Source organism: Lampetra fluviatilis, chromosome 34, assembly GCF_964198595.1.
Source record: "Lampetra fluviatilis chromosome 34, kcLamFluv1.1, whole genome shotgun sequence".
Classification (NCBI taxonomy): domain Eukaryota; kingdom Metazoa; phylum Chordata; class Hyperoartia; order Petromyzontiformes; family Petromyzontidae; genus Lampetra; species Lampetra fluviatilis.
The window spans coordinates 6,540,394-6,557,295 of NC_136308.1; the positions used below are offsets into that span (position 1 = coordinate 6,540,394).

At 45.2% G+C, this 16,902-nt stretch overlaps 1 protein-coding gene across 10 annotated transcripts in view; it reads left to right on the forward strand.

Annotated features, from left to right (window-relative positions):
• The window catches only part of LOC144944328 (voltage-dependent L-type calcium channel subunit alpha-1D-like), a 208,573-nt gene extending 199,631 nt beyond the window's left edge, over positions 1-8,942 (forward strand). For all 10 annotated transcript variants that reach the window (XM_078872398.1, XM_078872403.1, XM_078872407.1 and 7 more), the window contains 3 exons: positions 379-500; positions 3,003-3,482; positions 6,754-8,942. In XM_078872398.1, the coding sequence (XP_078728524.1) occupies positions 379-500; positions 3,003-3,482; positions 6,754-7,059 (908 nt within the window). In that variant the 3' untranslated portion in view covers positions 7,060-8,942. The remainder of the gene's footprint in view (positions 1-378; positions 501-3,002; positions 3,483-6,753) is intronic.
• Positions 8,943-16,902: the final 7,960 nt, after the last annotated feature.

The window sequence follows — 16,902 nt, forward strand, 5'->3', positions numbered from 1 at the left end:
AGGGGGGTGCTTTGTTTCCTGTGTGTATGTGTGCACGTGTGTGTGTGCACGTGTGTGTGTGCGTGGGGAGCGATCGTGTAGTGATTAGCGTGCTGCGCTACGAACCTGGCGACCCGAGTTCGATTCCCGTTCACGGCCAAAACCAGTGACAATTATCTGAACCGGTCCTGGGCCTCCCCTAGGTCGACTCAGCCTCAAATGAGTACCTGGTTCGATGTGTAATCATCGCCACTTGGGAGACAAAGGCGGCCGAGGGTGGTGTTGGCCACCCACCCCCTCGTGTGCCGTGCCGGCCTTCATAGGTGCTCGCTAACAGCACTTGCTCCTCCAGTCTGTTCAGGCTACACGGGGGATCTTTGTCTGTGCGTGTGAGCGCAGGGAGGAGACCCTCGTTTAACATCGACTGCCTGCGGAGACAGTCGAGTCTCGAGTCGGACCTACCCATGTCCTTGAACTACGCACCCAATTCGTCCCTTCCTCTGCGGCTCGCCCAACAACAGGTGAGGGCATCGCGCCGAGTGGCTGTTGCGGGCCAGATTCACATCTCAACACAAGGGGCTTTTTTTTCGATTTAAAGCTTTCGTGACTGCAGGGATTCATCTTTTTGGTTCTTTCGGTAAGGTCACGTAGAAAGGAAATCATAAAATAATAATAATAAAACATAATAATTTTATTATGTTTTATTTTTTTATTTTAATAATTTCATTATGTTTTATTTTTATTATTTTAGTATTTCCCTTCTACGTGACTTTACCGAATGAACCAAGAAGATAAGGGGCTTTGGTGATTTTACCCATTGCCTGTGATGGGGGAGGCATTGTGCGCTTTCACGGGCATCAGACAAAAGACGTGACTTGTGTAAGAGTGCCGCTCTGAGATCTTGGGTTTGGATCTGGGTTTTTCAGCCACCTGTGAACAAGCGAGGTACTCAAGTAGAGTATGGTGGCCCTTCAGCTTGGAGCTTGTGTCACTGAGCTTGCACTATTGAGATGCCGGGTTCAAATTCTGGTAACCACCTGTGATTAAGGATGACACAAAAGCATCATAACAAATGTAATGCTTTACTTAATTTGGCTTCGTCTGGCTCTTTTCTGTGTGAAGAGTGGTGGAGTAGTGGTTCATCCACTGCGCTAGAATCCAATATATTTAAATTTTATATTTAGCCACGTATAATATGAGTAACAATTCGTATCTGAGTGTGTGGGCCTCTAAATGTACTGAGCCTTAATTGAGTACCTTATGCTGTGACGGGGTAACAAAGGTTAGCAGGAATAGTGCTAACCACATTCTCATATGTACTGCATACCTTCACAGGTGGTTGTCAACAGAGTCTGTAAGGCTTTGTCTTTAAAGAGAAAAGTTCGTTTAGTTTGAACGCGCGCAATTTCAAATATTTTCTTGTTGGCATTGGATCTATTCTTTTTTTCATTAATTCACCTACCGAGTACGCTTTTTTTACTTTAATATCTCTTATTTTTCACGGTCAATCCGAAAAAAATGCGACGAATTTCCCCCCAAAAAATTGCCACGTGTTTATGATTTAGCTTTTGTCCCACGCTCATACAACGACCTTGCTTTACCTCTGCGATGAAATGGTGACAATGTGGGTGGAAATGACTCGAGCGGCTCAAAAAAAGTCTGATGGTGATTTACATGTGACTGGCAGTTATCGCATTCATCAGGGGCATTGTTAGGCCGAGGGTTGGGGAGATAAGTGCCCAATTAGCTGAGGCTGCTCAGCCAGCCTGCATTAGGAATGCGATTGGTAATAATGTCAAATTGCATTTGAATTGAAATGAAAATTCTTGGTATCATTCCTTTCGCTCTCTCTCTCTCTCGCTGGGTTTGATGGAATGCAGCATTCATTTATTGCAGACCTGTGGCCAGTAGAATTTGTGCTCAGTAGGCCAGTAATAACAAAATCGTGTTCTCAATAAATCAATCAGTTTCTCATTTGGATGTGCATTGACTTGTGTAAAATCATATGCACATTTGGAACGATGCATTATTGAGCAATGTATCACTTTATATTAACAATTACTTAAGACCAAAAGTTACCGCTCTTCACTGACACGTGCTTGCAATAACTTCACAGCTATTTTTTATCCATGGCACATTTATCAAAAATATCATACTTGCTGTGTATTTTACATCTCAATATGCCTTGGATTCACTGAGTAAAAGGGTTGTGTTTTATTATATCAATTGATAAATATCAATATGAATAAATGTCCCAGCGATGAATCAGTTGTTGTCACTTTGTATTGAACGTAATTACAGGTTTTACAAAATATATATATTGAGCCTCTCAAGCAGAACACCTCTTGTTGCACGGATGCAACATCCCAAACATTTCTGCAGTCCATTCCTTCCCAGGGGGTGGATCCAGTGTTCTGTGGCAGCGACGTGGCTATCGAGTGCACAGGCAGTGCAACTGCACTGGAGGTCATTGTCCCAGAGGGCTCCCACGGCCCACACTACGAAGACAGAGGGCATTGTGCAGGGAGCCCCGTTCCATTCCAGGGTCCAAGCTTCGTAGCAGAGAGATAGAGAGGGCAGAGAGATTTGAGTTAATATCAGGGCAGTTCGAAACCTTCAACTGTACGCCATGGTGATTGCTTTTTAAGAATGTTTCTAGATGGGCAGTTTTACATTTTAATATGAAGAGTTACCCATCAGTAGATACTTAGTAGCCCTTGACATTTTAAGCATGAACTCATTTGTATTGAGTGAAACGATGAAAAGTTGCTGACACATGGCATCCTGGGTAACCATTCTTCAGCGTGGTATCTTACTGAAGGGAGACCCATTGTCTATAAAGCGACATGCTCATTATTATTCAAATTACTTATTTGAATGGAGGGGCTTGCAAAGAATGTTCAAGAAACGCCACCTCCCCACTCCGCTTTGCAGCAAGGTTGAGGAATCGAGTTTTATTTCGCTTCCTGACGAGTGAAGCCGACGAACTCTCGCCGTGTCCTCCCACGTGCGAACAACCGCAGGTCCTCGCCGTGGCCGGCCTGGATGGCTTCGCCGCTGAACACCGGCGCCACTCATCGGCGCATGCGACCACGTCGTGGGCCACGCCACCCGCCACGCCATCCTCCACGCCGGGCCGCGGCTCCTCGTACCACAACAGCCGCACGATGCCGCCAATGCCGCCTGCTCCGGCGCCACCGTCGTTACCGTCCTCCGTGTCCTCGCTGCCGCGGCCGCCCTACTACACGCCCGCCATCCTCATCGAGCGCGCCGACTCGCGGGCATCCGCGACCTCCGCCCTCCTCCACCACCACCACCAGCAGCATCACCACGGCGGCAAGCTCAACGGCAGCCTGCCATCGGTGGACCGCAGCTCGTGGTACACGGACGGGCCCGACGCGCCGTACCGCAGCTTCGTGCCGGGAGGGCTCGCCGTGCCGTCTGCCCGACTGCGGGACCGATACGCCGAGACGCGGGGCAGCGCCGACAGCCTCGTGGAAGCCGTGAGTCGTCGAGTGCTCGTCTCATACACTGGTGCCTTCTTGTTTGTGGGCCATTTTTAAGTGGTAGGCCTCACGTGGCTGAGTGCCATATGAAATTAAGTCCCAAGCTGCGTACGGCCCATGGGCTATAGGTGCCCATACTCTTAGGTTTTTTGGTAAAGTCACGTAGGTAAAAAATAATAATAAATAATAAAAATAATAATAGAAATAAAATAATAAATCACGACGTTTCGGAGGCAACACAAGTCTCCGTCATTAGGTGGGACCGTCACAGCTAGATTTACTGTCTGAAGTGAGGTTCAAATCTAGAACTATAGGTGCCCGCCACCTCGGTTTTAAAGAGCGTTGACACAGTCTGTACCCCACATTGACCGGTCTCTCAGCTGCGTCCAATTACCTTCACGTTCAAATGCATGCTTTAACTCTTGTAAAGGTCGTTCAATGTTAATTAAGCATTAGTATAAAGTCATGTTCCTTTAAGGAACTTACCCTTTTTGAAAACTAACCAAATCGATACAAGCTTTGCCCAGAACTTGGGGACACAAATCAGAGCCAAAAATCACTATTTGCAAACATGCAGTCGAGTGACGGATATTCTTCCAAAGATATATGCATTTTGGATAGCATTTTATAGCGTGTGCACGTGCATGATTTTGCCAACTAGTTTACATTATGTTTCATATTATTTTCCCGCATGCTATTCCTGTTATATCCGTTGGCATCTCTCCCGAGAGCCGTGCGATCCAAACACAACCTGCACGGCTGTCATGGCGTTGGGGGAGGAGGTCTTCATCCGGTAGTTGGCGGACCGACAAAGATCCGTGGCGATGACGCTAGAATTTGGAATATATCCCACCGGATGTCTCGAGCGCATCGGCAACATTTCGAGCAGACGCTGCTTCGGGACGCAGGGCTGCGCGTGGCGTAGGAAGTGGGGCTGGGCTGAGGGTGCCGAAATCCCCTCCTCGCCCACCCACCCACCCACACCTGGGAGCAGCTATGCTGCGATGAAAGCCATTTTTCTTCTTGGTTCTTTCGGTAAAGTCACGTAGAAAGAAATTAATAAAATAATAAAAATAAAACATAAAATAATTCTCACGACGTTTCAGCCACAACGCAAGTAGCTACTTGCGTTGTGGCTGAAACGTCGTGAGAATTATTTTATTATGTTTTATTTTTATTATTTTATTAATTTCTTTCTACGTGACTTTACCGACAGAAACCAAGAAGATGAATCCCTGCAGTCACAAAAGCTTTAAATAGAAAGCCATATTTTTTATGAAATGTAATCTCTTTGTACAGAAGACCACAACCTCAATCCATGGCCAGACGAGCTGGAGCAGGTGTAAAGTGTACTCGAGCAGGGGAAGGTTACAAAAAATTTGACCCTGGGCTTGTGTGACAATTCGCGTGTTCAGTGTAAAGGGGGAAGAAACTCATGTTTAATGGGGTCGGTGGGGCCTCCCCTGGACTTTCCGCCAGCTGCAAACCTGGCTCTGATCCTTTGTCTAGAAATAAATGTTGACATTAACGGGCCCGGGTATTGAATGAATTCATCCTAATGTGCACTTAGGCGTGCAACAATTCAACCCCGTAACGATTCGGGACACTTTCGTGATTCAATGGAAGAAAACAAATTGATGGTTGTTATCTTTTTTTACCATTGTGAATGTTGCACCCGCTATTGGCTAGAGTGCTTCCATCAATAAATAACACACGTAACACATGCACACCTAAAACAATGTATTCTTAAATGCATAATGTTACGCAGAAATTCTGAGTGCAAAAATCAATACTTGTTGATGAATCAAGGGAAAGCCTGACTACTTCCCATCTGTGTTCCCCCGCTGTGTATTTTGAAGAAGACACTCTTCTAAGATTTAGCCAGTTGCTGTATAACACTAGCGCCCTCTCCTGTACACATGTAGCCGGTGCCACAGACACTGCCTCAATCACAAACGGTCTCTCTCAAGCTATGATACGGTCAAACTTCAAAATCCATAATGCATTGATCAATAAACATCACACTGAGCAGCACACAGAGAATGTGGTTATCACACGACTATCGATGTAATGAAAGGTGATCATTTGAGAACCGAAAGTAGCACAAGGATAAGCAATGCACCATGGCATTTTCTATAAAGCTAATTTGTTGTTTTGAAAGGTTCTGACCATACCTGGAGATTAGGCAAAGATATTTCTTGGAGAGAACAGTTTCGTCAAAATCTGAATATTTATTTATACTGGAGGAATCCGATGAGCTATAAAGCTCTTGCTCACAAATGTCCAGTCGGGGCGGGTCATCGCCTGCACCTCACTACCATCTGTGAGTTGAAGAGCAACGCATATTGATTGCATATCAGAGAGTATACAAAAGAGTATGTTTGGATAAGGCAAAGTGAGAGAGTTGTGGACATTGCATGCATTCATCATTCATCCGTTGCGGTAAACGGACAACAGTGGACACTGCCCAAGATAATGTGTTGCACCTCGAAATGAAGGACTTGGGCAGGTGCTCCAAATCGAGGGCAAACACATTTCTTGTGGTTAATATCAATCTTGTGAAGAACAGCACCGTCACTCTGTAAAATGCAACAGCACGTGTGTCACACATAGCAATTCTTCCGAGTCGCCATTAACCACGTGGCTGGTTTACACGTGCGGTTATTCAATAACCCTGCCAGCCACCTACAGGCCCAACTCAGTCATCGCATGCTGCTGTACACACATGCATTGATGCACTGCACAGCACATCAGGACTTGCACAGAACCACACTTTGCTCCCTTGCTGCACAAGGACATAATTAAAAGAGTGATCCGTTCCTAATGTGCCACAAATGGAATGGTACCAAAGGAGCCACTTCCACTTGTGGTAGAGTAAAACATGTGCTTCTTGCAGCCTCTGTATCCCAAGACACAGGGGCAAAAGACACACAGGCAGTGTTTAATACGCATGTATGTATGTATGTTGAACTTGTTTCACACCGTACATAGCCAACCATGCTAATCGGAGGTGCGGGGAAGGACAACAAATTAAACAAAATACAACGTTCCCTGAGAATGCACTCAAATAGAATTAGAGGCAGTCAGTCACCGGCTTAGACAAACAACAAGGTCTTGGGCCTACACTTCACCTCGTGCAGGGAGCCGCTAGCTCGGACGACTTTGTGGGGGGGGGGGGGGGGAGAGGGAGCGGTGAGTTTCACACGACGGGCAGCATTGGGAACGAGCGGCACAGCGGACGTCGTGCCGCCATTGCGCTTGCGCCTAGGTGCTGATCTCGGAGGGGCTGGGCCGCTTCGCCCGCGACCCACGCTTCGTGGCGGTCACCAAGCACGAGCTGGCCGACGCCTGCGAGATGACGATGGACGAGATGGAGAGCGCCGCCAGCCACCTCCTCAACGGCAGCCCCACCGCGGGCGGCGGGGGCGGCCTGCACGCCCGCTCGGCGCCGGTGACCCCGCGCCGCGACTACGACCCCCAGGACTTCGGCTCGGGCGCCAGCGACGACGAGCCGGTGCACGTCAAGTACGACGAGGACCTGTCGGACGAGATGATCTGCGTCACCACTTTGTAGCATAGGCCCCCCCGCCGGCCCCCCCCGCCCCGCCGACGTGCGGCGAACGTCGCGATTGCTCGTCCGCCCGCCCGCCCGCCCGCTTCCCTGCCTGTCTGCAACCAAAAGCCGGACAAGCGAAGGGGACGCGTGGGAGGTGTGGAGGAACACAGCTGGAAGAGCACCCCCGTTGTGACTCGACATGTGCCGTTGAGAGCGATGCGAATGGCGGGGTGGCCACTTAATTGGGGCTGTCTTCCAGTCGCCGAGAATTTCCTTCGACGCCTCCCTGCCACCCCCCCCCCCACCCACCTCCAGACCAACCCCACTCCACGCATCCTTCCCTCGAGCACTGCTCTCTGAGCCGCTTTCGTAGTAAAACGATGCCAATTGGACAGAATCGCTGGGACCATTTTTCGCTCGAGCCAGAGCCACGGGCAGTGCCGCGTTGGCACCTGTTGATCGGAGTGGCGGCTGTGGCCCCTTCGTCTACCGCGCGGTAGCGGAGGATATATACCCCTGAAGTATTGGAGGAGTGCAAGAGTCACGTGCAGGACGACCAGGACTCATTGCGCCGTTATTTTATTCCTTGGCTCGTCATTGAGCGTTGTTTTTATCGTTAAAATGGAACACAGAGGCAGGAGGATGGATCTTCTGTGAAAGAATAAGCTCATAAGAAGCGACCACGAATGTCGCCCTGTTTGGCAAGACCACAGCAGGAATCATCAGTGTTTATAGAGACACATTCGAAGGACGTAGTGCGGCTCAGACACTTTTCGACACATCATTCTGCACAGCAGATATTTGCATGTCCGCCATACACATGTATACCACTTGCCCACAAGTGTGATTTTATACAATTTTGCTTAAGAAATTGAATTACACAAAAAGGTATTAATATTATTTATACTTCACTGGGCATGCATGGCACATACATTTTAAAGCGTGCATCCTACAGCTCTGTTTAGTATCTAATGCAGACACAATCATCATTCATTTCAGACCATATCGTTACCATGAGCCTGTTTTATAAATCGGCATAGACAGCACAAATCAGCTAAAGTTTATTTATATAGAGATATAATATACATACCTATTGCTGTAAGTACTTGAATGAAAACTTGATCTAATTATTTTTAAAGCATAGCTCTTCAGGGTACTGAAGATAAGATATTTAAAGTTGTTTTACAACACGTGGGAATTTCTAATAAAACATTTGTTTAGTATTTCATAAAAAATGGGGAAAAATATATATCAGAAAATCAAGCAGCTTGGTCAAACAGAATGACATTTTTAACACTTTTAAATGATCTTTGCACATCGTATTCCGTGGAAAGCTTAACCCACACGTGAGATGCGTACACTCAATGTGTCTTCACATGCAGCGATCATATTTTGAATGTCTCATTTTGGTAGTGGAATGCAGTCGGTGAAAGTGGCACGGTTTCGCATGGATTCAACACCTGGCAGTTTGGTACAGCCCCGAGCTCAGTCCACAGAAACGCCACATCCCTCCAGGTCACTCATGTGAACGTGAAGGCGAGTGGACGCAGCTGAGAGACCGATCCATCTGTGTCAATGCTCTTATATATAAAAAAAATAAAAGTTTTGCTGGCTGGCTGGCGCGCGGGTGCCGTACACAGCCTGCGACTTAATTTCATTGGGCACTCAGCCACGTGAGGCCTACCACTTAAAAACGGCCCACAAACAATATTTATCACCGCAAGGATCTAGGCCTCACCAGTCACGTGCAAGAGAAGAGTATGTTCGATCGGGCAACACTTGCGTTTCCCATATTAACACGCTCACTCACCTCTTGTCACTGCACGGGCCCAACTAACCATATCTATATCCATAATATAGGTTTTTGGGTCAGATCGCGTTATTTATAAATGTGTCGTAACCCTCTACCGCCCGACACGGCCAAACAGTAAAAAATGTGTCACGTTTTTCAAAGGACAAAATAATTCACTTCCTTTGAAAAACGTGACACGTTTTTTTATTGTTTGGCCGTGTCGGGTGATGGAGGGTTACGACACATTTATAAATAACGCGATCTGACCCAAAAACCTATATTATCAATAATATTGGTCGCGAAAGCCTACGTGTTAAATATCTATATCCATCACTGCAAGTATCTTAACTAGACTAATTGCATAATAGAGGGGGATATTTTCGACCCGGCAACACTGTGTTTCTAGTTTTCGCGTGCTCAGTCACTTCGGCCACTGCATGGCCTCTTGCAGTGACAGAATAGACTGCCGCTGGTGTTAATGCGTGGCCCGCCAAAGGAAATTGAAGGTATCATTAGGCCCTCAGTGAGAGAACGGTGCCTCAATGCTGCTCTAGAATGTCAGCCGACCCCTCGCAACAGTGGGAGCTCCGTGTTGGTTGTGGTGTTGACATGCCAGGTCCTGCAGAGGTAGCGTGGTTGCCTACTCAGGGATACGCGATTCTTATCTGCCACAGGGAGAGTCACCGTTTCAATACTGCGTCAACACTTTTATTAAATTTCGATTTAAAGCTTTCGTGACTGCAGGGATTCATCTTCTTGGTTCTTTCGGTAAAGTCGCGTAGAAGGGAAATAATAAAATAATAAAACTGAAACATAATAAAATACAAATTCTCACGACGTTTCGGCCACAACGCAAGCAGCCAAGCTTGGCGGTGTTCATTGGGACGCTGTCTTTCCGACAGCTCTGTTTCTTCACCTGAGGATGGCTGCTTGTGTTGTGGCCGAAACGTTGTGAGAATTTTTATTTTATTATGTTTTATTTTTATTATTTCCCTTCTACGTCACTTTTATTAACTAAGATGCTGCAAACCTACTGATATTGACATACAACAACAACAACAACAACACAACTCATTTTGCGCTGTCGTAGAGCATTATGGGCAATAACAAAAACAAAGATTTGCATTTGTCTCTTGACGTAAAATATTTCTGAACCCACCAGCCCATGGGCTCTCCATAACTGAGCGTTATGTCTCAGCGATTGTTATTCGGAGTTTTGAAACAAATGCCACTGAGTAATATTCACGGGAAGGACTTGTGGGCTATTGAGCAGCTAAACATATTTTACTTTCTTCTGGGAGAGACGAACGGGTTAAGTCTCGTATCATATTTACACAAACGCTCAGGCAAACGCGCACACGTACATACATTATACGCACCTCGTGGTCATTCGTTAAACCTGGCTAAGCTCTTGGCAGGCACTGTTAGCGAGCATGTGGGCCTTGTTGATGATACCAGCTCGGTCTCAGCTGCACTGCAGCAGACGCTTACTTTTAGGATGGACAAGGGAAGGTTCGTATAGCAATCGGCGCTAGTGTGAATGATGATGAATTGATTCCAGGTCGCTCGGACGTTAACACGGCATGAGAATCACCGCTGCAGTCACACCGCACAACACGAATGAAGACACACACACGCACACGCGCGCATAAACTCACGGCCACCTAACGTTAGGTTTGTTTCGAATGTATTAAGTTGCTTTGCCGTTGCCCTTGAGAAACATGTACGTACAAGCTTTATAGATTGCTGCAGCCATGTGTTGTCGTTTTTATAAAAAAATATCTATCAATCTTAAAATTTGTACAAAATGTAAAACATCGATATACGTGCGTTGTATGGGTTGCACACGCGCGTTCAAATCAGAAACACAATTTATATATAGACGCTCGTCAGAGAAGTATTTCACGTACACAGTCTAGCGTAGTGCCATCGTTTCGGTGAATCTATGAGTTTGCTAAGCGTTGTTTCTAATAACAATTTAGCCTATGGTGCCAGCATACAAAACATCCGCTAGCACGATACTCGCAAGGCACGGCGAATCACGTCGATCGCCAGCGGGAGCCCTCCATGTCACTTCGTCTCGCGGCTGCGTTGCCGGTACACGCGATCTTCAGTTTGGCCCGTCTAAGAGTTGTTGCCCGACGCATTGTCGTGGGATTCCCATGTCTTCGTCTACCCAGTACGAGAGATCGTTGTATGACCCCCGCTTCGATTGCGCGCATTTCACGGGCAGCAACGTTTCATTCAATCTAACCTTAACTTGAACGGAGCGGAGAGAACGTTTTCTGTTAGCGCACCGTTCGCTAGCGGAATTCCCTGGTTCCGTTTCTGTTGTATGTCGATGCGCGTTAGCCGGTTTCCGTTGCCGTTTGTGGTTTTTTTTTAGTCACTCTCTGTTGAAAATTTTAAGGCGGTAATGTCGACCCAACGTGTTCATCACTGATGTTCTCATTGGCTTACCAAAGAACATTCTAGATTTGAAGCTTTCGTGACTGCAAGGATTCATACTCTTAGTTCTTTCGGTAAAGTCACGTAGGTAAAAAATGAAACGTCGTGATTTTTATTGTTTTATTTTTATTAATTTTTATTTCATTTTTTACCTACGTGACTTTACCGAAAGAACTAAGAGTATTACCAAAGAACATGTTTACTGAGGGGGGGGGGGGGGGGTGAGACATCAGCTGGCAGGTTTAGGGTACCGTTCATGGGCATAAATCTTACTGAAAAGCTTGACACGCGCAAGTGTTGTTCATTTCGATTTTGTGGAAAAGGTTTGCGTAGGCCACTGCGTCATTCTACAGCAACAATAAAATGCGGAGAAACAACTGAAATCAAGTATTGACGCATTGGGCTCCCGAGGGTGATTGACATTCAATTCCTCCTCCTTGCAATCGAGAAAGCCGTCGCCTGGGTCATTCTGAAATCCAATGTGAATTTTTAAGGTGAGTAAAGTACTCTGCCAGACACTTTCAAAACTTGCAATAGGTGGAAAGGTTCACCAAAACAAACAGAATATATTTATATTTGGCAGAATGTATTTCCCTCCCCCCCCCTCCTCCCCACCGCACCCAATGCATATTTCTTACAAATTACTTTCTCTTGATGGGACATGGCACGAGATTTCAGTCCTCACTCGGTGAAATGGGGTCTGTGAATGAGGTTTGCCCCCACCCTCTGGTGGTTATTCACGTACATGTTTTTTGGAAGTTTGGCGAGTCGTGAAAGGCGTGTCTGGCCGTATGCAAAAGAGGGGGTTACTTTTGTTTTTGCATCGCTATACACCACCACGCGCATTTGAAATCCTCTGTATTACACCCGTGTTTGTTGAATCTGTGCTCAAGACGCCACCTGCAAAGGTGATAGGTATGGGGATTTCAGGTCATTCGTTTTTTTTATTTGTGTTCTTTATTGCAACAGTGACGAATTGGATTCACTTACCCTCCGCTGACAGACGCGGAGGGGATATCCTTACGGTGGCTTTCCCCCTAAAACTCCAGTTTCGCAGCCCCGCCTTCCCACTATGAGCAGCCATTCACCCAGTTGCAGTGATTGGCCAACCACGTTACCTTGAATGAAAATGTTGATTTGATAATGACGTCTGGACCGGGGCGAATAGAAAGTGACTGGCCACACAAATTGGAGTTTTGAGAAAAGCTAATTTCGAGCATTGCTGCTGACAATAGATGGCTCGGATTTTTTGTGTTTGTTTTTTTGTGTGTGATTTGTTTTGTTTGTTTAGAAAATTAATCCAGAACAAAGACACACTACAAACGTCCTTAACTGCGCTAGTGTGCCATACCCACAGCCTGAAATTTCTACCGACTTTCCATCCATTAGGCATGAGGTCTGATCGCAAAAAAAAAATCATGCTATATATTTTAAAAAAAGTTTTGCTGGCTGGCTGGCGCGCGGGTGGGCATTGAGCCGGGTTCGTGCGTCGCGCCAACGTCACCCCCCCCCCAATCCACCCACCCTCCACCCCATCCGTGTGTCCCGCGCAAATGCGGCGGGGCAGTGCTCGTGTTTATTGATTTGTGCACACCTTTGTCTGCTTCGGAGCAATTGTGCATTACCCATTTGTTCATCTTGCTGCAGCGTGTGACTAATTTTTTGGCTAATTATATTTTGTTTGCAGCAGCAGCAGCACTGGGTGCTGATACAGCTTACACTGCATTGACTGTTGATGGGATAAACGTTGCAATGTGTGTGCTATGCGAATGACAAGAAAACAAATATCTATATAGACTGTATAGGCCTACGTATATACTGTATATATATATAAATGTGTCGATGTATACATATACCTCTGTGTATATATGCACATACAGACACATACGACATGATGTATTTTACCTTGCACTTTCACCTGAAAGTTGACGTACCGTTGGGTGACTTGTTCGAAAAGTGAATCACAGTAACAAAGGGCTTTCATAATATTAAAGTAAAAAAAACAAGCTTATAAATGTATTTTTTTAACACAAGATGATGGTGAAACGCACGTGTTTTTCTTGGGAGATGAGTGTAGCTGCCCATACCTGGGGGGGGTCAATAATACATTACAATTACAGCAGCATCGTTGGCTGAAATTCCTTTTATTTTGTGATGACATTTGTAGTGTTGACCCCAGGTTTGGATGCTGCCCCCACGGTCTGTGGCCTCCTGAGCTTTTCTTCCTGACGGCCGCCCACTTGGACCACACGACAAGTGGAGGATTTTTTTTTGTATGGCCAGCCAATGCGATCCAACGTTGGGTTATCCACGTCGTGTTGCACATACTGTTTATAGGCTTATTGTGAAAATTACAACGGCGAGGGGAGGTTTTTTTTTTCTCGTATGATTTCACGAGAGGCAGAAGAAAATAATTGTCTTATAAAATCAACGGGATGGAACCGATTTCGTCAGAACTTGGAAAGATAATCAGGGTCTTGCGCCAGAAGGCCCGCGTTGCGTAGAACAGGTTTGTTGTAGGCTGCAGGGCTGTGTTGTGTTCAACAGAGGACGGTGCAACACAATCCATTGTTGTACTGTACTGACCGGAGAGAGGCATGGCCAAATAGACCCCGTGACCCACACGCCCTGGGGAGGTCCTCATCTGTTCGTAGAATTTACAAAAGGGCTGAACGGTCACATGTAAATAAGGCCACTCAAATAAAAGATTAATTTTGAATATTAGAAAATTAAATACGGTAAGTAATTCGCTATCCGGTTTGATATTTTGATTAGCATTAAACAGGGTAATATCTCAAACACCAAACTTCATTCATCAGCAGTGATGTTGCTTAACTGATTCCAACATAAGCATGAACGTTTTAGCAAGAGTAACTTTGCTTCTGCAAAATGTGATTCAAAGCAGCCCGATGCAGCGACAGTGGCTCAAATGAAAAAAAAAACAATCTTAAAGGAGCCAAAAAACATCTATGTATTTGTTGCCAATATGGAGATAAGAGTGTGATCTCTCTACCACGAGATCACAATGTTACCAATTGTTGTACTCGGTTATCAATCGTGGGGAGACTAAACATGATTTGGTTGTCAGTGCAAAGTGGCTGAACCAACATGTGCGTCACATGCATGATGCCACCGCGCCTGTGGAAGCTTTCTGTGAAAAACAAGACATCGTGCTTGGCTCTGCACCATTGAATTATTATTATCATTTTTTGTTTCTGTAGCTGAATAAAAAAGAGAAAATTAACTTCACAGCAGCCACCCACATTGTGTATTACATTGATGTTCATGCTCCTTGCTTGGCACTTCATCGGGGGGGGGGGGGGGGTGCTATTTAAGACTGCCATGGCCAGGCTGCTGTTGAACAGGCTCGTCCGCTCTACGCGAGTCCTATCGACGCTGTTAAATCTACGCTACTGTTGTCGTAACTGTACAATTGATTGCAGAGGAAGGACAATAGATTTGTTTTGTCATAAAATAAAATGTACACATCAATATGCGGCTTCTTTGGGTTAATATATGGATTTTTGTAATGTGAGATGGATAAAAAAAAATGGTGTTAATATTCTTAAGCGCAAGGCTTACTGGGCTAGTTTTGAGTGGCGGTAAATATGTAACAAAATAAAATACTTAAAAGAGTTAATTACAAAATTATGAGTTGATGCGTCTATTTAGGCCCACGTGTATATTGGGGGATAAATGTATTAATGACGTTGCTTAAGATGTTAAAAAGTACAGTATACGTGTGGTTCTATGCACACTTTAACGAGGAACTCTCAAAGCTTTTTAAAACACCCGTACATTTCTTTAAAATGCAAAAATTTACTTTTCAAAGGTTGTTTGCTTAAATTAAATAAAGCACAAAACAATGCACTTCATTGCAGTCATTTTTTTTAATTGCACAAGACATGAGCATTGACATTTTTATTGTAAAGCAATAACTTGTCAGGTCAATCGATTTAATTGAAATGTTGTGTGCGAAGAATCAAGTAATTCATATAATATTATTAATATGTATTAACATTTAACAAACTTTGCTCAAATAATTTTAAAGGGATTATTTTGCTTGCTTTTCTTTTTTTCAAAAGCGGCCACAATTATTGTGCTTAAAAATATTGTACGCACATTAAATATGGGTTGAAGTAGTGGCGTAGCGGTCAGTGGGCTGCGCTATCAACCTTGTCATCCAAGTTTGATTCCTGGTCATGGCTAAAGTTATCGGCTAATGACATCTCAACTTGTCTCTTGCCCTTTCCCTTCACCAACCCGCATTAATGAGCACAGTGAAATGCAGCAAAAACTCGCCCATCGCGAGGGTTATGTTCTTGAAAATAGCCGCAATCGGCAAATCCGCGATCCGCAAACTCAAAGGCAAATGGGAAAAAGATAATTTGGTTCAAGGTTCATAATAAAACACTCCCTGCTTTTTAATGTTACCTTACATCAACCCAAACAGGAAGTGTTTTAACCTAAAATATTATTAATATTTTCTTTACCGTTAAACATAACTTGTACATTACAGTCAATGTATAGAACGAAGACAAAAACACGTAATTTCATCTTACAGTAATGTAACAGGATTGGGTATACGTGTACATTAATGGACACTAAGAGTGAGAACAATCGTGGGTGGCCGAGAGCCACACTCCTTCACCGGAATGCTGGGTAGAGAAGCACGTGACTCTGAGCTTGCACGGGAGGGGCAGGACGGGGAAACGCGTCTCTCCTTCCGCGATGCAATGTACGCGAATGGTCAGATCCGCGATGGTGGAAACCCGCGAATGGCAAGGTTCTGGTGTGTAGTCGCAGAAGCCTCTTGATTGACATGGTGCAGGGAAGCCTTCATTCATTCAACAATGGATTGACAACGAGCTTTAAAATGTGTTATCCTAAAACCGGTGGGTTTTTTTCCAATAAAAACATGCATATTTTGCTTAACTTTCTTAACATTTGGCAGATTATGACGCAATTTTTTTCGGTGTTTAAAATGTACATATTGTGATGTTTGCATAGTTACACCACGGACATAGCTTTTTTTTTTTACGTAAATTACTAAAATAAACTATCAGCCATTGTGCGTGGTAATTTTATGGAGTTAATGTGAACAAGGCCCCTGCTTTTACTGTTGGGTGTAAAAATTAAAGTTGTATGATTCGTATTCATAGCGGCAATTACACACTGATATTAGCTCATTCAATTTTAACTCGCCCCTGCCTCCGGCGAAAGGGAGAAAGATCATTTCTCCTGGGCCGTACGTGTACTGCACTGTGCTGCAGTGTTTTCCACTGGCAGCCTTCATGTGCCTTGCAACCCATGACTTCAATTTGATCTCTCGGTGTGGTCGTTGAAACCAATGGGAGGCAACTTTTTAAAATCCCTTCTCCTGTCTACTCAGCAGTATCAGTACACCACAGTTAGTCGATATACAGTTCACGTCTGGTCGGGTAAAGCGTGGATAATCTGACCCCTTTCGAGATGCCAGTTCAGCGTGGATGACAAGGCCAAATCTCCATTAAGAGCGTATCGCTAGAGCTCATTAGTGGAGACCTGCCCACCAATTGGCTGCATCTTTACGTTTACTCCTCATCCCACAAAAGCCTTAGCTTGCTATCCTACCTTTAACT